Source organism: Sciurus vulgaris (genome assembly GCF_902686455.1).
Source record: "Sciurus vulgaris genome assembly, chromosome: 1".
Lineage (NCBI taxonomy): Eukaryota > Metazoa > Chordata > Mammalia > Rodentia > Sciuridae > Sciurus > Sciurus vulgaris.
This window is the reverse complement of record NC_136461.1, coordinates 54,099,991-54,125,480: the sequence shown is the minus strand read 5'-3', so window position 1 is coordinate 54,125,480 and position 25,490 is coordinate 54,099,991. Positions and strand designations below refer to the sequence as shown.

The window sequence follows — 25,490 nt, the reverse complement described above, 5'->3', positions numbered from 1 at the left end:
GATTATTTCAATAGATGCAGAAAAAGCATTTGATAAAATACAGCACCCCTTCATGCTCAAAACACTAGAAAAAATAGGGATAGTGGGAACATTCCTTAATATTGTAAAGGCCATTTATGCTAAGCCCATGGCTAATATCATTCTAAATGGTGAAAAACTGAAAGCATTCCCCCTAAAAACTGGAACAAGGCAGGGATGCCCTCTTTCACCACTTCTATTCAACATCGTTCTTGAGACTCTGGCCAGAGCAATTAGACAAACCAAAGAAATTAAAGGGATACGAATTGGAAAAGAAGAACTCAAACTATCCCTGTTCGCTGATGACATGATTATATATTTAGAGGAACCTGGAAATTCCACCAGAAAACTCTTAGAACTCATAAGTGAATTCAGTAAAGTAGCAGGTTACAAGATCAATGCCCATAAATCCAACGCATTTTTATACATAAGTGATGAATCTTCAGAAAGAGAAATTAGGAAAACTACCCCATTCACAATAGCCTCGAAAAAAATAAAATACTTGGGAATCAATCTCACAAAAGAGGTGAAAGACCTCTACAATGAGAACTATACAACACTAAAGAAAGAAATTAAAGAACACCTTAGAAGATGGAAAGATCTTCCATGTTCTTGGATAGGAAGAATTAATATTGTCAAAATGGCCATACTACCTAAAGTGCTATACAAATTCAATGCAATTCCAATTAAAATCCCAATGACGTACCTCACAGAAATAGAGCAGGCAATTATGAAATTCATCTGGAAGAATAAGAAACCCAGAATAGCTAAAGCAATCCTTAGCAGGAAGAGTGAAACAGGGGGTATTGCAATACCAGATCTTCAACTCTACTACAAAGCAATAGTAACAAAAACGGCATGGTATTGGTACCAAAATAGAAAGGTAGATCAATGGTACAGAATAGAGGACACGGACACAAACCCAAATAAATACAATTTTCTCATACTAGACAAAGGGGCCAAAAATATGCAATGGAGAAAAGATAGCCTCTTCAACAAATGGTGCTGGGAGAATTGGAAATCCATATGCAACAGAATGAAACTAAACCCATATCTCTCACCATGCACGAAACTAAACTCAAAATGGATTAAGGACCTCGGAATCAGACCAGAGACCCTGCAGATTATAGAAGAAAAAAGTAGGTCCAAATCTTCATCTTGTTGGTCTAGGACCAGACCTTCCTTAACAGGACTCCCATAGCACAAGAAATAAAAGCTAGAATCAACCACTGGGATAGATTCAAACTAAAAAGCTTTCTCTCAGCAAAGGAAACTATCAGCAACGCGAAGAAAGAGCCTACAGAGTGGGAGAATATCTTTGCCAATCATACTTCAGATAGAGCACTAATCTCCAGAATCTATAAAGAACTCAAAAAACTCTACTCCAAGAATTCAAACAGTCCAGTCAACAAATGGGCTAAGGAAATGAATAGACACTTCACAGAAGAAGATCTACAAGCAATCAACAAACATATGGAAAAATGTTCAACATCTGTAATAATAAGAGAAATGCAAATCAAAACCACCCTAAGGTTCCATCTCACCCCAATTAGAATGGCGATTATCAAGAATACGAGCAACAACAGGTGTTGGCGAGGATGTGGGGAGAAAGGTACACTCATACACTGCTGGTGGGGCTGCAAATTAGTGCAGCCGCTATGGAAAGCAGTGTGGAGATTCCTTAGAAAACTTGGAATGGAACCACCATTTGACCCAGCTATCCCACTCCTTGGCCTATACCCAAAGGACTTAAAATCTGCATACTACAGAAATACAGCCACATCAATGTTCATAGCTGCTCAATTCACAATAGCCAGACTGTGGAACCAACCTAGATGCCCTTCAATTGATGAGTGGATAAAGAAACTGTGGTATATATATACTATGGAATATTACTCAGCCATAAAGAATGATAAAATTATGACATTTGCAGGCAAATGGATGAAATTGGAGAATATCATGCTAAGTGAGATAAGCCAATCTCAAAAAGCCAAAGGACGAATGATATCGCTAATAAGTGGAGGTTGACACATAATGGGGGGGAGGGAAGGGTTAGAGTTAGGGTTAGGGAGGGGGGCAAGTATGGAGGAAGGAACTACTGTATAGAGGGTAAAGAGGGGTGGGAGGGGTGGGGGGAAGGGAAAAAAATAACAGAATGAATCAAACAACATTGCTCTATGTAAATTTATGATTACACAAATGGTATGCCTTTACGCCATGTACAAACAGAGAAACAACATGTATCCCATTTGTTTACAATAAAAAAAAAAAAAAAAAAAAAAAGAAATAAAACCCTTCCATGATAAACAAAAGTTAAAAGAATTCACAACTAGAAAGTCTGAACTACAAAACAAACTCAATAATATATTTCACAAAGAAGAAATGAAAAATAAAAATGAAAACGAGCAAAGGGAAAGACTACTCTAGAAGAATAATCAAAGGAGGAATTAATTCAAATTAAAAAACAGAAATAAATTTAAAATGACAGGAAATAAAAATCATATATCAATAATAACATTGAATGTAAATGACCTAAACTCATCAATCAAAAGACACAGATCAGCAGATTGGATTAAAAAAACAAGATCCAACAATATGCTGTCTCCAAGAGACTCACCTCATAGGCAAAGGCATCTACAGACTGAAAGTGAAAGGTAGGGAAAAAATATATCACTCACATGAATTACATAAACAAGCAGGGGTTTCTATCCTCACATCAGATAAAGTGGACTTCAAGCCAAAGTTAATCAGAAGGGACAAATAAGGACATTTCATACTACTGAAGAGCATTATACATCAACAAGACTAAACAATCATAAATATTTATGCCCCAAACAATGGAGCACCTATGCACATCAAACAAACCCTTCTCAATTTCAAGAAAAAAATAGACCACAACACAATAATACTGGGTAACTTTAACATGCCTCTGTCACCACTGGATAGATCCTCTAAACAAAAACTAAATAAAGAAGCTATAGAAATAAAAAAACACAATTGATAATTTATATTTAGGAAACATATACAGAATATTTCATCCATCAATGATTGAATACACTTTCTTCTCAGCAGCACATGGATCCTTCTCTAATATAGACCATGTTATGTAAGCTATCACATATATGGGCATGCAATTGTAATATTACCTTAATATATTTTTAGTAGGGTTATTTTGATAGGTCCCTGTCCATTGATATTAATTTTTATGTTCTTGCTTTTTTCTTGATTAGACTTGTTTGATTTTTATCAAATTTTAGCTATATTACTTCTTCTCTATTTCATATATTTCTGTTCCTACTCTTATGTTTTCCTTCCTACTACTTAATTTGAAAATAATCTGATTGTTATTCTAGTTTAGGATAAAAGTACTTTAAGTTATAAATGTTCATCTGAGTACTGTTTCATCTCAGAGATCCTGATATATTAAGCTTTTATTATCACTTAGTTCGAATCACTTATTATTTACTTTTCTTGTGCTTTCTTCCTTGACCTCTGAGATATTTATAAGTGCACCATTTAATTCTGAAATAATTGGCATGAGTGGTTGTGGTTCTTTCTATATGTCTTAACGGTGATCAATTTCTAATGTAATAAATCATGCAGGAAACACTATGATTTCAAATTTTAAAAGTAATGAAAATTCTTTTTCTATTGATTATATTGGTTACATACATGTCAAAACTGCACAAATTGCAAACTTCAAATATGTGCATTTTACTGTACTTCAACTTTACCTCAAGAAAAAAAGGTATGGAAGGAAAAAAGAGGGCTGGGGATTTAGCTCAGTTGGAGCGCACATCTGGGCTTAATCCCTAATACTAAAAATAAAATAAAAGTAGAAATCCTATATCCATGTGAATATGCATTAAAAATTCTGATGTACATAGCCCAATTACTCTCCAAGAAAAGGACAGACTAATTTACACCTCCACCAATAGTGTATAAAAGTGCTTGTTTTTCACATTGTTGCTATTAGCAATCTTTAATGTTGTGCATACTATGGGTAAAAATCATATTGTTGTTTGAATTTGCATTAATTTAGGCATATTAAACATAATTCACTTTTTTAATATTTATTAACTGATTGAATATATTTTTCTGAAAATGGGAACTATGGGGATTTTGTTTTATTTCATTCCCATCTTATTTTGTACCCCCAATTTCAAAGCATATATAAAGGGGGGAGCATATATCAGTGAGTTCAAAGGGGACATATTTACTACCAATGACATATGAAGCATTTTTAGGTAATGGAATATTTTTATTTCATGACTATTTATTTATTTTTATGTAGATCTGAAAACAAGTTTATAAAGTTTGTATTTGAAATACACTTAATGTTGAATCTGAGTTGATTTAAAAATATACTAAATAAAATAAATAAAACTGAAAAACTACAATTAATAATTAGACTTAATAGATATATATAGAATATTTCATCCATCAATGACAATATGCTTTCTGCTTTCTTCTCAGCATCACATTTATCCTTCTCTAAAACAGACCATATCTTAGGACACAAGGAAACTCTTAGCAAATACAAAATATTAGAGATAATATCTTGCATCCTATCAGATCATAATAGAATGAAATTAGAAATCAACAAGAAGCTACTCTAACACCTGAAGACTAAATAATATGCTATTGAATGACCAATGGATAGCAGAAGAAATTAGGAATGAAATAAAAAAAAATACTTAAAGGTTAATGAGAATAGCAATACAACATATCAAAATCTCTGGGACACCATGAAAGCAGTGCTAAGAAAAAAGTTCACTGCACTGAGCTTATTCATTAAAGAATAGAAAGTCAACAACTAAATACCTAATATTACATTCCAAAGCTATAGAAAAAGAAAAACAAATCAACACCAAAAGCAGAAGACAAGAAATGATTAAAATCAGAGCTGAAATCAGTGAAATTGAAACAAAAGAAACAATCTAATCAACAAAAGTTGGTTCCTTGAAAAAAAATCAGTAAGATTGATAAACTCTTAGCCAGCTGACAGAGAAAACTCAAATCACTAAAATTTGCAATAAAAAGGAAATATCATAACAGATACTACTAAAATACAGATGATAAACTACTTTGAAAATTTATACGCTAATAAAATAGAAAATCTTGATGACATCAACAAATTTCTAGAGACATATGACCTACCCAAATTTAATCAGGAGGACACTGAAAATTTAAACAGATCAATTTCAAGCAATGAAATTGAAGACACCATCAACAGCCTACTAAGAAAGAAAAGCCCAGGACCAGACAATTCTCAGCCACATGACCTTCAAAAAAGAATTAACAACAATCTTCCTCAAATTATTCCACTTCATAGAACAACAGGGAATCCTTCCAAACTCATTCTATGAAGCTAGTATCACCCTGATACAAACAACAGACAAAGACACATCAAGGAAAAGAAAATTTTAGACCAATATCCCTGATGAACATAGATGCACAAATTCTTAATAAAATCCTGGCAAATCACATACAAAAATATATTAAAAGTACGATGCGGTTCATTCCATGTTGGTTCAACCTGTGGAAATCAATAAATGTAATTCATCACATCAATATACTTAAAGAAAAAAAATCACATGATATCTCAATAGATACAGAAAAAGTATTTGACAAAATATAGAACTCCTTCATGTTCAAAACACTAGAAAAACTAGGGAGAGTAGGAACATACCTCAACATTGTAACAGCTATATGTGCTAAACCTAAAGCCAACATCATTCTAAGTGGAGAAAAGTGGGAAGCATTCTCTCTGAAAACGAACAAGACAGAGATGCCCTCTTCTACCACTTCTATTCAACATAGTCCTGGAAACTCTAGCCAGAGCAATTAAGTCAGAAAAAAGAAATTAAAGGGATACTAATAGGAAAAGAAAAACACCAACCATCCCTATTTGCCAAAAACATGATTTCTATATTTAGGAAACAAAAAAAACTCCATTATAAAACTTCCAGAACTCATAAATGAATTCAGCAAAGTAGCAGGATATAAAATTACCATCCAAAAATCAATTGCATTCCTATACATCAGTGATGAGTCAACTGAAACAGAAATTAGGAATACGATCCCAGTCACAATAGCCTCAAACAAAAAAATTGGGGAATCAATCTAACAAAAGAGGTGAAAGACCTCTACGATGAAAACTACAGAACTCTAAAGAAAGAAACTGAAGAAGATCTTAAAAGATGGAAAGTTCTCCCAAGCTCTTAGATAAGTAGAATTAACATTGTCCAAATGGCCATACTAGCAAAAGTGCTATACTGATTTAATGCAATTCCTATTAACATTCCAATGACTTTCTTCATAGAAACAGAAAAAGCAGTAATGAAATTCATTTAGAAAAATTAGAGGCCTAAAATAACCAAAGCAATCCTCAGGGAGGAAAGTGAAGCAGGAGGCACTTCCAGACTTTCAATTATACTACAGAGCTATAGTAACCAAAACAACATTGTATAGGCACCAAAACATAAAGACCAACGGTACAGAATAGAAGACACAAAGACAAACCCACATAAATACAGGTATCTCATACTAGACAAAGGTGCCAAAAACAAGCACTGAAGAAAAGATAGCCTCTCCAACAAATGGTACTGGGAAAACTGGAAATCCATATGTAACAAAATGGAATTAGACCCTATCTCTCACGCTACACAAACTTAACTCTAAGTGGTTCAAAGACATAGGCATTAAACCAGAAACCCTGTGCCTACTTGAAGAAAAAGTAGGCCCAACTTTACATCATGTCAGCTTAGTAACGGACTTCCTAAATAAGACACCTAAAGAGCTACAAGGAAAATCAAGAATCAACGAACGGATGGTATCAAACTAAAAAGCTTCTTCACAGCAAAGGAAACAGTCAAGAACATAAAGAGAGAGCCTACAGAATGAGAGAAAATCTTTGCCACCTGCACCTTAGATACAAAATTGATCTCTAGGATATATAAAAAATTCAAAAACCAAATAACCCAAATCAATAAATGGGCAAAAGAACTGAATAGCTACTTCACAGGGGAAGAAATATGAACAGTCAACAAATAAATGAAAAAATGTCCAAAAACACTAGCAATTGAGAGAAATGCAAATTAAAAAATACACGGAGATCTCATCTTACTACAGTCAGAATGGCAATTATCAAGAATACAAGCAATAAATGTTGGCGAGGCTGTGGGGAAAAAGGTACACTCATACATTGCTGGTGGAATGGCAAACTGGTACAATCACTATGGAAAGCAGTTTGGAGGTTCCTCAGGAAACTTGGAATAGAACCACCATTGGACCCAGTCATCCTATTCCTCAGCATACAACCAGAGGACTTAAAATCAGCAAACTATAGTGACATGACCACATCAATGTTTATAGCAGCTCAATTCACAATAGTTAAGCTATGGAACCAGCCTAGGTGCCCTTTAACAGATGAATGGATAAAGAAAATGTGGTACATATACATAATGGAATATTACTCAGCCATAAAGAAGAATAAAATTATGGCATTTGCCAATAAATGGATGGAACCGGAGACTATCATGCTAAGGGAAACAAGTCCAATACCAAAAAAACCAAAGGCTGAATGTTCTCTCTGATGTGCAGTTGCTGGCTCACAATAGGTGGGGAGTGGGAGGTTGTTCACCAGATTGGAGAGAATGGGGTGGGAAGAAGGGAGGGAGCGAGGGAATGGGCAAGACAGTGGAATGAGTCATACAAAACTTTCCTATGCTCATATGTGAATACATACATGACCAGTATAACTCCACATCATGTACAACCACAAATATGGGAAGTTATACTCCACGTATGTATGAAATCTTAAAATACATTCTGCCATGTATAACCAAAAAGAACAATTTTTTTTGTTTTTTTAAATTTATTTTTATTGTAAACAAATGGGATATATGTTGATTCTCTGTACACGGAGTAAAGGCATACCATTTGTGTAATCATACATTTAAGAAAAAATGATATTTCTTGAAAAATACTGAAAGAGTAGGTGTTAAAACAATAAATACATAAAATAATGCCTTTGCTAATTAGCTAGATTAAACCATTGCAAAAGGCATAAAGACTTCAAAAGTCACCTTGTACATTATAAATACATATAATTTCAGATGCCAATTTCAAACATAAATAAATTTCAAAAAAGAACTGGAAAAAGCAAAATCAAATAAGTGAAAAATTAGCTTGGTTTTTGCCTGTCTAAAATGAAAAGTCATCAGCAACGGGTGACTAATTTCAAACAGAAGACTGCTATGGCTCACAGCAGATGAAAGCATAAGGCAATAAAAGATCACGTGAAGCTTTCTCTGGAGAACAATCCTGCAGGGGGAGGAAGAAGGACATTCAATGTCTTAGAGCATTCATTCTCCTGGTGGGATCTGCAGCGGAACTCCCTCACATACGGACCATCCCTTGGTAAGAGACCCTTCAACATCACACGTGTCATTAACTTTCCAGTTAGAATACAGAGTAGCACTGACAACATCATCACCCTTCTGTTTGAAAATGAACCCATGGTTTTGTGTCACAGTCACATACTGGTGTGACTACTATTACCAATTAAACTGCTCCTTGATCTAGAGAATTAAATTTCTGACTAGCATCTATTTTATAACTTAATAATGCTATATTTGCTAAATAAAATTAAAATAGCTAAGTGTCATCATCTTCTTTTTAAGTATGTGCATAGAAGTGTTAGTGTATCATAAATTTTCTGAACTGTAAAATAATTACAAAGAAAATATCTGCAAACATGACAAACTGTTAAGGCTTATGATGGTCCATGTTATGTTTCAGCTGAACGGGGCCCAGGGACGCCCAGACATTTGGTTGAACATCATTCTGGGTATGTCTGTGAGGATGTTTCTGGATGAGATTAACATTTAAATTGGCAGACTGAGTGGATGGTCCTCATCCAAAGTCCTGAATAAAATAAAATGGCTGACTAAGAGACAGCGCCTGTGCCTGACACCTCTGAGCAGAGCTGCTGTCTTTTCCTGTCTGTGGACCAGAACTGAAACACTCGGACTCAAGTCTGATGGCACTCAGACTGGAACTCCCACCGTAGGCTCTTCTGGTTTTCAGGCCTTTGGACTTGGCCTGGAACAACACCATTGCCTTGCCTGGGTTCCAACCTGGCAGCTGTAGAGATATCTTGGCACCTTTCAGCCTTACTGCATGACCCAATTCTTTATGGTAAATATCTCCGTATACACACACATGGGTATGCAGCACACACACTCACTTCAGTGGTTTTGTTGCTCTTGGAGAACCCTAATACAGAGCTAACTATCTACTACATTTTAGAAATTTTTAAATTCAATTAGGAAAATATAACCCAACAAGAAAACAGTCAAAGTACATGAACTAGAGAATCATATCAGATATACAAATGGTCAATAAACTCAACCTCACAAATAAACAAATAAAACAAATGAGATTACATATTTGCTTATCTGACATGGCAAACATGATAGTAGAAAAATGATAATGTACATTTTTGGCAGAAATGCAATGGTATAGCAGCCTTATGTTGGGACAGCAAAAGCTTTGAAGCCTTGTGGAAGAGATTTCATAGTATAAAATTTAAAAATGTAAATACTATTCAACATAAACATTTCTATTTAGGAATTAATTCACAGAAATACTCTTCCAAACATTCAAAGATGTATGTATAGATTTTCAATACAACGTTATTTGTTAAAGAAAAATGTCTATCAATCCAGAATTGTTAAAGAACGTAAGATACATTCATGCAATGCATTGTTATATGACCATTAAATTAATAAGTACATCAGTAAATACTGATAAGAAAAACTGTCTAATAAATTGAAAACTTGTTAAGTGGAAAAAGAAATATGCAGATCAAAATGTAAAGACCAATTCTAGTTTTGCAACTTTAGGTGTGTGTGTGTGTGTGTGTGTGTGTGTGTGTGTGTGTGTGTGTGTGTTAAAATTCTGGAAGAGTAAAGTATCAAGTTGTTTTCAGGAGATTGGGAAGGGTTTTTTGTTTTCATATTTATAATATGATTTGGTTTACCATGAGCATATATAAGAATTCCTAATTGGAAAAAGGAAATTCTGTTAGTCAATGAAACAAATAGTATCTCTAAAAGCACAATCTCTATATAAGGACATTAAAACAGAAAATAACTTACCCCAGTGCAATAAAACCACACAGATTTTTTGACAAGTCATCTTACTTCAGAGACACGCACCTGAAAAATAGCAAATCTAAAACAAAAACACACATATGCAAAAATACATAAATACCAGCTGTCTGTAGAAAATATAAGAGAAAAAGAATTATAAATAAGTATTAAAAATTAATCCTCTGTAATAATCTGGACCAATATCAAAAAAGTCTTCCACATTGAATTATAAGTTATAGATATATTGCTATGCACATGTTATTGTTATCCTGCACAGTTAAAATATAAGACATGTAAGTCAAAAACAGTCAATGTTCCTTTATGCCATAGACCAGCAGAAGTATCACAGGACAAAAGTGAATTTTCAACTCAAAAAAAATAATCACAGTGTTGATTAAATATATAACAGGTAATCTAACACCATTAATATCATCTTCTTCACAGGTTTCTTTTTTAATGCTTAGCACTCAATTTTTAAATTTCTTATTTTCTAAAGCCTTTATCTTTACTGTGATCTTACAAAGTCAAATGGTTATGGCATCAGTAATGACTTATATTTCTGATAAAGAATAGAAAAATTCCAAAATGTTTTTAAAAACCTAGTATTCATTTGTAGATAACAGTCACACTGAAGAGTTACCAGAGTAATTCAGGAAAGGCCTCATAATTTATCCAAATACCAGTGATGACTTCAGGGATATGCTTTCCCGCAAATTCTACTCAATTTGAAATACATTATGAATAAGATTATTTTTACTATTACATCATGAATTAGAATGGCAGTAAAATTTTAATCTATTAGGCTTGGACTTAGGATGAAATCCTATAAGACGTGGATGTTTAAATCTTTTTTTATGATCTGGAATTTAGAACTCAGTCCACAATACACATGCAATCTGAGATTAAAAGAAAAAAAAAAAGCCCTCAATTGCGTCCATAGTCTTGGATGCTGGCCTCCACTACTCTTCTACTGATCAGCTGCAGGACGCGGGATTGCCACTCTATCGACCTCTGGTTCCTCATCTACAAACAAGACCGCAGGATGACCTCTACAGTTTCTTTCAGAGCTGCCTATGATTCTGAGAAATTTTACTTTAAAATAGAAATCCCAGCTTTACTACAAAGAATGTTAGAAATTATTAAATGAGAAACACGCCTCAAAACTCACCTGAGGAATGGCACCATGTGATGAGTAAACGGAAAAGGGGGTTTGTTTATTTTACAACTTACAAACTCTTAGGAAGAAAATGGATGAAATGTAAACAATTTGTGGCCTGGTAAATTTGTTTTTCAGAGTATCGATCTATCGTTGGAATTTGGGTTTGACAAAATTCGTTGGGATTTTGTGAAATCACAACATTTCTTTAAAGATCTCTAGGAACCGGTTCCATATTTAGAATTCGCATGACCTAATCATATTAATATATGCAGGTATTAATATGATTTTATTTGTTCTGTTTTTGTTATCTGCTTCTGATATAAAATGTCCCCGTAAAATAAGCTCAAGAGCAGGTTTCATAGTCAGGATGTGTCACAGATACAACACACCACCGGGCAGCTTTGACTGAACTAGTGACTACTCAGTCCAAAAATTGATTTGGCTCACATTTAACTCAACTGATCTGCTAAGTGACCACGGGATCAGCTGTCATCCTTACATCCTTTATTTAATGTTCCATGCAAAACACTAACTATTTTGATGGTTTGAATTTCTGCAGTCAGATTTCATTCTTATGTAACAAAGAAACAATGACAAGTGTAAAAGGGCCTAGATACAGCCTTGAAGAGACGGTGAAAGGTGGCATCTCTCAGACTCAAAGAGAGATATTTATGTGCACCCTAAACTGTAAAAAAAGGAATACAAGGAGGCTTACGAAAACATACAGTACACAAAAATACAACAACAACAAAAAAAAAATGTAAACTACGAGAAAAAAAATCAAGCAAAGAGAAAACTTTTGGTTTTCCATTTTGGTAGGGTAACCAAAATGAGTCAATTGAGTCAAATATGCCAAACAACTATCAATTTGAATGTGCTTCCTAGACCATAATTTGTTCTAAATGTCCTTACAGCCCAATAAATTCACATAGTATGTAAAATGAAACTTAACAGGTAATGGGAAAAAGTAAATTGATCCTAACACTAAGAATAAGACATTTTCCTGATTACCTTCATAACGTAGCAGGTCCAGTACCAGAGTTTTATGGGAATTTCAAATTCCAATAACTTATCATCCCCTGCCACCCCCAATATCCTGTTCAGAGTCACCATTATCTCGTCCTTGGACTCCCAGAAGAGGACCTTTCCTGGTCTCCCTATCTCTGCCATTTCTTCCCAGTTAAGTCTGTTCTCAACACAGCAGTAGTCATGTCTCTCTTTCTCAAAGCACTAGAACACTCCCTTTTCACTCAGTATAAAAGTCTAAGCCCTACATAAGACTCTGGGTCTTTCTTAGATCCCAATGGTCTCTCTAACCTCAGCAACCACTGCTCCCCGCTTTGCTCTAGTCCCCTCCTCAGAGGAGCCCTGCTGGCCATCCCATCTAAAGTCACAATAGTTTCCCTATTCTAACATCTCCTATCCACTCTTTTGCTTAAATGTTTCACCTATCACTTAACACTAATTTGAATATGCTATTTTTTCCTTGTTTTATCTCCCACCAGTAGAATAAAAACCCTATAAAAGCAAGGGTTTTGTTTTTTTTTTTGTTTTTTTTTTTTTTTGCTGATTTATTTTCTCACTATATCCTTCACAAATATAAGCCTGCCCCTCATGTAGCAGGTGCTACATATGTATTTGCTGGACAAATGAATAAAAGAATAAAGAATGGCTGGTTGTATCTCATGGAGTCAAAACTGAATGAAAGCTAGCTGTAAAAGAGGCATCCTAATATCATCCATATAGAGGTTTTTGAGGATCTAGCTTAATAGTGATTAATAGTGATTCTGAATGCTTAAGCATTTGTGGAACATGGACCTGGTTGAGAATTTCTTGGGAGCAATGTAAAAACTGCCAAGAGGAAGCACTTGTAGCCAAATGTTTTAAGTGGCAAACAAACCCTCTGAAATTTATCTAAGGCTCTCAGATTGAGTTGCTCATATCGATAAATAAATGAAACACACATTCCTTATGAAATCTTCCACAAGTATAATTCCATGAATGTAGAGTCTATAAATAAGAATGTATATATAAGGCTGGCAAAAATATGTCACATTCTGACATTTAGGGGGGTAGGCCTTCATCAACAAATGTCAGCTCCTTGATTAAGTACATAAAAGAAGCCATCAGTTGACAGACACTGCCCAATGCAGAAAATTAACATTCTTCTGTTTTCACTTAATAACCATGCTGAATGGAGTCATAAATGAAAAGCTGAAGAAAGCCTTTAGCATAATATCAAAATCTTATAATAAAGGAAAACAGACCACAGGAGACACAGAGACAAATCAGAGAAGAAAAGAACAGATTTAGCCAATGTATAATGAGTTATCCTTGGGGACATTTCAGAAGATTTTGCTTCACAGAATCACAAAGAAAAAAAAAAAAAAAAAGAATCACAAAGGAATAAAGTAAAAGAAGAACTTTTGAAAATTAAATGCATAGATGCATAGTGCAAAGTTTTTCCAATGGAAAGGTTTAAAAACAAATTTGCATAATTAATATTCCCAAGAGGTAAAGAAGACAGAAAAGAGGTTTTTTCCTTTTAAAAAAATAGGTAAGTTAACTTTGATAAAGTTAAGAGCTGAAATAAAAATGACAGTATTTTCAGAAAAAGAAAATAGGAGGAAATCATCAAGGCAATAATACAAGAAAATTCACCACAGCTGATTAAAAAGCCCAAGTGTTCAAACTGAAAGGAAGAATGGAAAAAGACTCATTCCTAACACCAGGTTTAAGAAACCTCAGAACAGCAAAGAGTAACTTTTTTCCATCTGGAATAAGAAACAGAACGGGAACACGTTTCACTCCAAACACTGAATGTTTTAGAGAAGACTATCTAGAATTAGTTGCCTAATAGAAAATGACTTTCATTTTTGATTTCTACATCCAGTGAAGAAACTACTGGAAGGAAACAAATAGATTTTGCAGGAATGCAATGACTTAGAAAATTGATATAGAATGACCATTTTTCTCAAAAATAACTACAAAGTGTTTCACAAAGTGAAGAGTAAATCAAGGAAGAGGGAATCTGTGGGTGGTGAACCTGACCACAGCCAGTGAGCTGGGTCTGCAGACCAGGGAGCAGCTGCAGCACAGATGGCTGAGAAAGGATGGCAACCAGGAACACGGAGATGGAAGGCAGCTGGATACGTACTGTGACTTTGAAACTGGACGATCTAGAAAATAAGGCAAAAACACAGAATAACTTAAAGGGCAAAAGGAAGTCAAAATTTAAAATTGAAGCCACTAAACCAATTTAGGAAATGAGTCAGTGAGCTTAAAAAAAAAAAAAAAACTGCAATGGATTCTGAAAAATAAAAAGAATAAGTAGAATCTGAAAATTATTAAGGATGCAATGAAGAAGGTCCATTTACTCCTTCCCAATAAGGACAAATAAAGGGAAAACAATTAAGTCGAGTAAAGCTTTTCAGGGTCATGAAATAAATATGAACCAGAATAAAATATGACATTATTTTGAGCAAATACAGGACTTAAAGAATCAATTTTTAAGAAGGAAGAATCCCCTTAACCTTGATCCTTGTAACATTCTTAGAAACATGAGTGAAACATTCTTTTCTTAATTGCTGTATGAATATCCTGATCAACCCACAGTATGATATGTTTGGAGAACTGTTGTCATCGACAGCTCCAGGTGCAAAAACAATAAAACAAAAAGACTATGAATAATCCGTACCTAAAATATTTGAGCCATACATTCCTCATAAGAATATGATTTCAATAGAAATTTTTTATCTAATTCTAAAAGAATTATTTCAGTAAGTATGGAACTAAAATTCTAAATGATGGGAAAGTGTTACAAAATCGTTAAATAGGTATCTTTCTTAATGATTATAAAATAGTGGTGAATTTGAAAAACCCAGGGTGTCTTAGATTTTAAGAATTACAATGCCTTGGAAAGAACAGCAAGATCAGTACATTACTTCCAGTTTGAGAAATCATAAAAGATTCCATAGAATGCATATTTAACAGTCCCTGCAAAACAGGGACAAATATGAAGCACAGTGTTAAGTAATGCAACACAGACTCTCACTTTCACAGAACCTATGGTCAGTAGGAACAAAGATCAGCCAAAGGGTGGAGGTAAAAAATAGTAGGACCTCCTGTGCAAGAATTGATCTGCAAGTTCAGAATCATGGAGTCAAAAGACCAAGAAACCACATGACCAGATGACTGCTTTTTATACACCATATTTTTACATCCTATTGGTTATAGGAGAAAGCCTTTTTCCCACAAGCAGCATTATTGTAAGATACCCAGGGCACCAGAGAAACACCCAACTACCTCCTGGATGATTGAATACATTAAGTATGCCATGATTTTAATAACATCTTGCTAACATAAGAGCAACTGCAATTAATGGGTGTTCATGTGTGTGCCAATTTGTTCTGTCTACATATGCACGTTTGTGTGTGTCTATGTATGCGTATAATTTATTTTCTTTCCTGTCCTAAACACTGACCAGTTTGGTTCAGAAATTCTGTTGTTACACAGAGAAATCTAATTGTTCAATTATCTCATGTTTATACTCTCTCAATTTTCATACATTTAGACACCCAGTAACAGGTGCTGAAGTAAAATGAGAAAATATAATTCTGAGAAAAACTAAGTTGTCCTACACCTTCACAAAACAGATATTTGGTACCAGCCAGTCTTAAACATGACTTCACATTTTTAAAGCCTTATTGTAATACCATTATGGAAGCTCCTGAGAATCTCTTATTTGGCTCAAATCTTTAGCTCTCAACTAGTACAACAGATAAAACACTTAGATGGCACTCCCGTAAGATGAACTGACCAGTCGAGGGTGGGATGTGCTCACCCATGTCCCCATGTCCACTGCACTTGGGCACTCACACTCATTCCCCTGCTCAGCTCTCCCTGCCCCTTTCACCTTCTAATTTTTTTCCTCTTTTCTGTAATGCTTATCACCTTCCAATATATAGCACAGTTTGCTCATTTAGTTTGTTCACTTTTTATCTGTCCCCTGTCCTGTTGTGTTTAACAAGCATAAGGATGGTCATTTGTTTTATTCAACATCTAAAATAATGCTTAACCCAGACTAAGGGTTCAATAAATATTTGCCAAATAAATGAAATTAAAGATATTGGTAATATATGTCAAGAGGGTTTAAATGGAATTTAAAGTAAGCTAATGCCCTTGAATGTTCCTCAATTCATTACTGTTCAAACTTCTTTCATTTTCAGATTTAATGATTTAAGGACTCGTGATTCTTCTACAATAGTCACTGAAAGATTAAAACTTATAAAGTAGTTATAGAAAACTTGGAATGATAAAAAAGTAATCAACCTAAAATATAAAAATAAAAAAGGGAACAAGAAACCAAAATATAGCACAAATAAAAATGACAGATGAGTAAATACAAGCCTAAATATATCAGGAATCAAGTTGAATAAAAATTAACTAAATTCTTCAGTGAAAAGACAATGAATTTAAAACACCCTAAGAAATATGTGTTGTTTAAAATAAACATATCTAAAAAAAAAATCAGCCTGAATGGAGAAGGATTGGAAATAAGATAAATGCCATACAGAGATACATCCAAAAATAATATGAAGAAATTGAAAGCAAAAGAATGACAAAAAGATTTACCAAGCAAAAGAAGGGTAGTGAAGTTATATTGCTATCATACAAAATAGTCTTTAATGCAAAAAGAAACATTAAAAATGAAGGTAACTTCAAACTGATAAAAGATTCAACTAACCAAAAATGTAAAAAAAAAAATTATTTCTATAAGCACACTGTCATATAGTCTCAAAGTAATATGCATACTGTAATGAAGCTTCAAAATGTATAAAATGAGCAAACATAAGACAAATGAGAGTCTATTAAACCAAGAAACTCCTTCATAGCCAAAGGAAATGATCAACAAAGAGGGAACCTACAGAATGGGAGAAAACAATTGCGAACTATTTATTCAACAGGGAATCAAATCCATGTACATAAAGAACTCAATAAACTCAATAACAAAAAGTAAATAATCACATTTTTAAAAAGACAAATTATCTGAATAGATATTTCTCAAAAGAAGATACACAAATGATCAGATATGAAAAAGGGCTCAACATCACTAATCATCAGGAAAATGCAAATCAAAACCACAAGGAGATAGCACCTCACTCCAGTTAAAATGGTTATAATCAAAAAGACAAAAGAAAAAAAACTACAAATGTTGGTGAGAATGGAAAGAAAGAAGAATTCCTATGTGATGCTAATGGGACTATATATAAATACAGCCATTAAGGAAAATAACATAGAAACTCCTCAAAAAACTAAAAACACAATTACTAAATGATCCAGCAATCCCACTCCTAGGGATATATACAAAGGAAATGGAATCAGTATATCAAGGAGATGTTTGCACTCCTGTGTTTATCGTAGTGCTATTGACAATAGTCAAGATATTATATCAACCAAAATATCCATAGATGGATGAATAGATAAAAATTGTATATATACAACAAAATATTAATAATCTATAAAGAGAATGAAATTCTGTCATTTGCAACAACATGGATAGTACTACATGGATAGTAACTTATGTTAAGTGAAATAAGTTAGACACAGACAAATACAACATGGTTTCACTCATATAAGCATGCTTAAAAAGTCGACTTTATAGAAGTATAGAATTGTGTTCAGAGATTAGAAAGTGTAGGGAAGAGACTGGATAACAGATGCCATGACACAGTTATGTAGGAGGAATAAGTTCTACTGTTCTATAGCATAGTGCTAAACTATAGTTCACAACAATTTATTATGTAACTTAATAAAGAACTAGAAAAGAGAAAACCTGTAAACACAAGGAAATGATAAATGTTTAAGGAGAGGAATATGCTAATTACCCTGGAATATTGCATGCTTGTATCAAATGATCACACCATAACCTACAAATATGTCAATTATTATGTATCAATTTAAAACAAAAGAAATTCCCCCAATTTTTAAAATATATAAAGTGAAAAATTCAGAACATGACAAAGAAAAAAGAAATAAACAGCATGGTAACCAGATTTTAATACATTCTCCTTTAGAATTATCAGAAGAAAGCAGACAAAAAAAAAATCTATGTGAAAACATGAAACAGGAACAAGATTGACAAATGTGACATACATAGAACTCTGCACCCAGAAGTTGCAGATTATGTATCATTTTCAAAAATCATCAAGACACATACAAAAACTTTATGCAAAGACAAAAAATGTTTCTAGCAAATCTAAAAGATTAAAAGATAATATTCTTGGACCACAGTGTTTTTTAAGACAGAAATAAACAGCAAAAACACAACTAGGCAAATGCTGTATGTTAGGATATTAAGTGCTTTTAGACTGCAAGAGCTAATAAACAATTTTAGCAAGGTAGCAGCTTACAAAAATCAACATAAAAATCAGGAGCTTTCCTATACATGAACAATGAATCTGCTGAGAAAGAAATCAGGAAAACAATCCCATTCAAAATAGCCTCAAAAAATAAAAAGTAAAAATACCTAGGAATAAATCTAACCAAGGAGGGGAAAGACTTCTATAATGAAAACTATAGAACACTGAAGAAAAAAAAGAGAGAGAGAGAGAGAGAGATAGAAAGACTTCCCATGTTCATGGATAGGCAGAATTAATGTTGTTAAAATGACCATACGACCAAGAGCAATGTTCAGACTCAATGCAATTTCCATCAAAATACGAATGACATTCTTTATAGAACCAGGAAAAAAAGTCCTACAATTCATTTGAAAGAATTAAAGATCCATAATAGCTAAAGCAATTCTAAGCCCATAAAACAATGCTGGAGGCATCACAATATTTGACTTTTAAGTATACTACAGAACTTTATTAACAAAAACTGCATTGTAGTGGCATACAAACCAATTCATAGAACAATGGTACAGAATAAAAGACACAGAAACAAATCCACATACCTACTGTCATCTGATCCTTGACAAAGGTGCCAAAAACATACATCAGAGAAAAGACAGCCTTTTTAACAAATGGTGCTAGAAAAACTGGTTACCCACAGGTGGAAGAATGAAACTAGACCCTTATCTCTCATCCTATAAAAAAAATCAACTCAAAATGAATCAAAATCTCTGATATGCAGAAGCTAGTCTAAAATTAGGTGAAGAGAGAAAATGGGGGGGATTCCATCAAAATAAAGGAGAGCAGAAGAAGGGGACTGAATGGGGAGAGAGGATGGACAGGAAAAGGGAAAAAGAGGGGAATGAATCTGAATAACTTTTCGATGTACACATATGAATATACTACAGTGAATTTCATCATTATGTATATGCACCAGACACTAATTTCTTTCAAAATGTAAATAAATAGAAAGATCAGTAGAGCAGAGGAAAGAAAACAGGGAAGCAGAAGGGGGAGGTCAAGGGTAAGTCTTGGGGACTTCATTAGAGCAAACTGTACCCCATGCATTTAAATTATGTCAAATAATTCCCAATGCTGTGTATAACTACTATGAACCAATAAAGAAAAAAGTGGATCAAAGACCTAAGAATTAGACCAAAACTATGCAACATCTAGAGGAAAAGACAGGATCAACACTCCACCATAAAGACACAGGCAACAACTTTCTCAATGGAACCCCTAAAGCTCAGGAAATAAAGCCAAAAGTTAATAAATAGGATGATATCAAATCAAAAAGCTTCTGCAGAGCAAAGGAAACAACTGAGAATGTGATGAGAGAACCTACAGAATGGGAGAAAATCTTTAGCACCTACTCTTCTGACAGAGGAATAACATCCTGAATATATAAAGAACTCAAAAAAAAAAAAAAAAACAAATAACCCACTACTAACTGCACAAATGAACTAAACAGACACTTCTTAAAAGAAGAAATAAGAATGACCAATTAATATATAAAAAAATGTCCAACATCATTAGCCATTAGGGAAATGCAAATAAAAACTACAATGAGATTCCACCTCCCACCAATTGGAATGACAGTCATCAAAAATGCAAACAATAATAAATGCCGGAGAGGATGTGGAGAAAAAGGAACACTTTTACAATACTGATGGGATTGTAAATTAGTATAACCACAATGGAAATCAGTTTGGAGGCTCCTCCAAAGACTAGGAACAGAACTACCATATGACCCACCTATACCACTTCTAGGTATTTATCCTAAAGAATTAATCATACCATAGTGATACATAAATAGCCATGTTTATAGCAGCACAACTCACAATCGCCAAACTATGGAACCAGTCTAGGTGTCCATCAGAGGATGATCGAATAAAGAAAATGTGGTATACATAGGGTCACCTGCTGCAGAGATCCCCTCTTGCCCCTGAGGAGTTCTATTTCTATTCTTCGCACTTGAATAAATCCTACTTTCACTCTTGCAAAAACAAAAAAAATGTGGGAAATATAAACAATGGAGTTTTATTCAGTCACAAAGAAAAATGAAATTATGTCATCAGCAGGTAAATGGATGGTACCTGAAAGCATTATGTTATGCCAAATAAGTCAAACTCAATCAAGAGTTACAGGTTTTCTCTCATATGTGAAAGTTAGAGAGAAGAAAGGATTGAAACAGGGGGAGAAGATCTCACGAAAATCAAAGGGCAATCAGAGAAGAAAGGAACCAGGGGAAGGGAGGGGGAAGGGAAAGGGGAATACTGGGAAATAATATTGGCCAAATTATATTATTATATTGTGTGTGCATGTATGAATATGTAAGAACAAATTCCACCATTATGTACAATTCCAATGCAACAATTAAAAAATATGAAAAAAAATCAGAAAAAGAAAAAGTACTTTTAAGTAAATCATTGAGGAAAAACAATAATTAAGAATATGTTTTGAACTGATGATAGTGAAAACAGCATTTCAAACTTTATTTCATGCATATAAAGAAGTATGTAGAGGGGAGCTCAAAGTTATAAATAAATAATAATTTTTAAAAGGAAGAAATGCTGAACATCAATGTGCTACCATTCCTTTATAAGCATTAAAACATTTAAGAGTATTCATGTAAGCTGTTACATGAATAAAACATTCAAGAGTAAAACATTTAAGAGTATTCATGTAAGCTGTTAGGACAACCATTTTTTAAAAAGGAATCCAAAGAAAATAGAGGGAAATAATAGCCAAAATTAACAAAATAGACAATAAACATACAAGATTAAGAATCCATAAATATAAAGTTGGTGTTTTGAAAGTCACAAATATCAAGAATTAAGAAGGGGGCTGGAGGTGCAGTTCAGCGGTAGAGTGCTTGCCTAGCATGTGTGAGGCACTGGGTTCGGTCCTCAGCACCACATAAAAATAAAGGCAATGTGTCCACATATGACTAAAAAATATTTTTAAAAAATGCCTCCCTTTAAAAAAAATAATTAAGAAGGTACACGATGCTTATAAATGTTCATGTATTATAAGTAGCAACTCATTCCAGGACAAGTGTGATTTAATATTTTAAAAATCATCTAATATAATTAGCCTCATTATTAAAGGAGAAAAAGTGCCTCATTACCAAAGTATAAAAGAACATTTGAAAACAGTCAACATCCATTGTTGACAAAAACTATTTGCAAAACAGCAATAGAAGGGCATTTCCTAAATCTGACAAATAGTATCTGCCAAAAGCCCACAACAAACATCATTGTCAATGATGAAATGATTCCCTCTGTCAGCACTTCCCTTCAACATTATACTGGAGGTCCCATTCAATGAAGCACGGAAAGAGGAAAAAGTCTGCAGATTACAAAAGAAGAATCAAAACTGTCATCATTCATAAAAGATGAGGACAAAAATCCAAAAGTATCTACAAATAAGTTTTCTAACACAATCAGAAAGTAACTGGTGAAAAATACTATATAAAATCAAGCATTTCAAACACTTCCCAATTCATTCTATGAGATCAAAATTACTCTGATACCAAAACCAGACAATGGTATCATGATAAAACTAGATGCAAAAATACTGGAAAATCAAATCCAGCAACATATAAAAAAGGATTAAATGCTACAACCAAATATGATTCAGCCCTAGAATGCAGAGATAATTAAAAATATGAAAATCAGTCAATGTGATGCACCACAGTAAAAGACATTTACTCTCAAGAGAAAAGTATTTCACAAATTCTAATACATTTCATGATTTGTAAAAATTCAGCAAACAAGGAGTATGAGAAAATTTCCTCAAACTGATAACAGCCACATATAAAAATCATTCTTAATCATTCATATAATATCATTCTTAATGGTTCAAAGACAAGATACATTCCCCAAGATCAGGAACAAGACAAAAATGTATGCTCTCACCATTTTCATTCAATATTACATGAGGTTCTAGCCTGGGCAATTAGGCAAGAAAAAGAAATCAAACTCATCCAGATTGAACATAAAGAAACTCATCTCTGTTCTCTAATGATTTCTTGAGCACAGAAAATAAGGAATCAAAAAAAAAAAAAAATCACAAGTAGTAAATTCATCAAGAGTGCAAAATATAACATCAATATGCAAAAATTATTTGTGTTTTTCTATACCACCAATGAGCAAAGCAATCTGAAAATTAAGGAAGTAATTCCATTTCTAATAGCAATGGAAATAATAAAACACTCATGAATAAATTTAACAAAACAAATGTCAGATTTGTACATTTAACACTAAAAACATCAATGAAAGTAATTAAAGCATACTTAAATAAAAGGAAAGATGTTCTTGAATTAAGACTTAATTTTGAAGATGGCGGACTAGAGGGTGACTGCATCTCCAGTTGCCCAGAACTCAGGATTCAAGAAGGGGAGGCATTGAGAGACTCGGACTAAGATAGAACCACGGGGTGAGTCTCCCCCACCCAGCGAAGCTCAGCTGGGCGGCAGGCCCGGATTCGAGTGGCTTAGTAGAGTGGGACAGGGAAGATAGCGTCTCCCCCAGGCAGCTCGGTGCAGTCTGGCGGTGGGCTCCGCCCACAGGGACAGATCCTCCAGCCTCTCGGAACAGGCCCCCCAGTGAGAACCCTTCTGCACAGAAGCAGCGCGGGCCAGCTCCGGCCCGCCCCAGCCAGCTCCAGCCCGCCCCACTACCAGCTACAGCCCACCCACAGGTTGCTTCAGTGACCAGCACAGGGCGCCAGGGACTTCCCCAAGCAGCCCAGCCCCCCTCCAGCAGGAAGCGCCTCTCTAGGCTAGCTTCTCGGGGCAAATCACCCAGTGAGAGCCTGTCTACACAGAGCCAGCCACAAGTCCCCAAGCCAGTGGAGACCTCCAACCTACAACCAGCCTCTGGAACCAGGGCTGTGCAACAAGAGACCTCTCCAGGTCTCTCTCCCTGGAACCGGTAGCGGGCTAGGGGCAGCATTCTTCGGAAGCACTGCATTATCAAATTAATCCAAGACTTCTGGCTACTGAAGGCTGGTAGGTGATACACTGGAAATCTACAGGGTCACTATAAGCCAATAGAGGAAATTTACAATATAACAGAGTCCCATTGACATCTGACCAATATGAGAAAACAAGGGAAGAAAATGTCCGAAACAAACCTAGAGACTATATCAATAAAACCCAGTGACAGCACAGCAGAAGAAATGTCAGAAAGGGAGATCAGAACGTACATAATTAAAACAATCAGGGAAGCAAACGAGGAGATGAAAGAACAAATGCAGGCATTAAATGAACGCACTAATCAACAGTTAAAAGAGCAAATAACAGAAGGAAAAGAGCATTTCAATAAAGAGTTAGAGATACTGAAAAAAAAACAAACGGAAATCCTTGAAATGAAGGAAACAATAAACCAAGTTAAAAACGCCATAGAAAGCATAAACAATAGGATAGATCACCTGGAAGACAGAACTTCAGATATTGAAGACAAAATATTTAATCTTGAAAACAAGGTTGACCAAACAGAGAAGATGGTAAGAAATCATGAACAGAATCTACAAGAATTATGGGATATCATGAAGAGGCCAAATTTAAGAATAATTGGGATTGAGGAAGGCTTAGAGAAACAAACCAAAGGAATGAACAATCTATTCAATGAAATGATATTAGAAGCTATTTTGAAAATCTATACTCCAACAAAATAGAAAATTTCGAAGACATCAACAGGTTTCTAGAGACATATGAATTGCCTAAACTGAACGAGGAGCACATAAACAATTTAAATAGATCAATTTCAAGTACTGAAATAGAAGAAGTCATCAAAAGCCTACCAACAAAGAAAAGTCCGGGACCAGATGGGTTCTCAGCCGAGTTCTACAAAACCTTTAAAGAAGAGCTCATTCCAATACTTCTCAAAGTATTCCATAAAATAGAAGAGGAGGGAACCCTCCCAAACTCATTCTATGAAGCCAATATCACACTGATACCTAAACCAGACAGAGATACATCGAGGAAAGAAAATTTCAGACCAATATCCTTAATGAACATCGACGCAAAAATTCTCAACAAAATTTTAGCAAATCGCATACAAAAACATATTAAAAAGATAGTGCACCATGATCAAGTGGGCTTCATCCCAGGTATGCAAGGTTGGTTCAACATCAGGAAATCAATAAACGTAATTCACCATATTAATAGAATTAAAGTCAAGAATCACATGATTATTTCAATAGATGCAGAAAAAGCATTTGATAAAATACAGCATCCCTTCATGCTCAAAACACTAGAAAAAATAGGGATAGTGGGAACATTCCTTAACATTGTAAAGGCCATTTATGCTAAGCCCATGGCTAATATCATTCTAAATGGTGAAAAACTGAAAGCATTCCCCCTAAAAACTGGAACAAGGCAGGGATGCCCTCTCTCACCACTTCTATTCAACATCGTTCTTGAGACTCTGGCCAGAGCAATTAGACAAACCAAAGAAATTAAAGGGATACGAATTGGAAAAGAAGAACTCAAACTATCCCTGTTCGCTGATGACATGATTATATATTTAGAGGAACCTGGAAATTCCACCAGAAAACTCTTAGAACTCATAAGTGAATTCAGTAAAGTAGCAGGTTACAAGATCAATGCTCATAAATCCAACGCATTTTTATACATAAGTGATGAATCTTCAGAAAGAGAAATTAGGAAAACTACCCCATTCACAATAGCCTCAAAAAAAATAAAATACTTGGGAATCAATCTCACAAAAGAGGTGAAAGACCTCTACAATG

The 25,490-nt window shown here is 34.4% G+C and overlaps 1 protein-coding gene across 5 annotated transcripts in view; it reads right to left on the bottom strand.

Moving 5' to 3' along the window:
- The window catches only part of LEPR (leptin receptor), a 124,119-nt gene that overhangs the window by 85,287 nt on the left and 13,342 nt on the right, over positions 1–25,490 (bottom strand). For all 5 annotated transcript variants that reach the window (XM_079129662.1, XM_079129663.1, XM_079129665.1 and 2 more), the window contains one exon: positions 10,185–10,260. In XM_079129662.1, coding sequence (XP_078985788.1) covers positions 10,185–10,224 — 40 coding nt within the window. In that variant the 5' untranslated portion in view covers positions 10,225–10,260. The remainder of the gene's footprint in view (positions 1–10,184; positions 10,261–25,490) is intronic.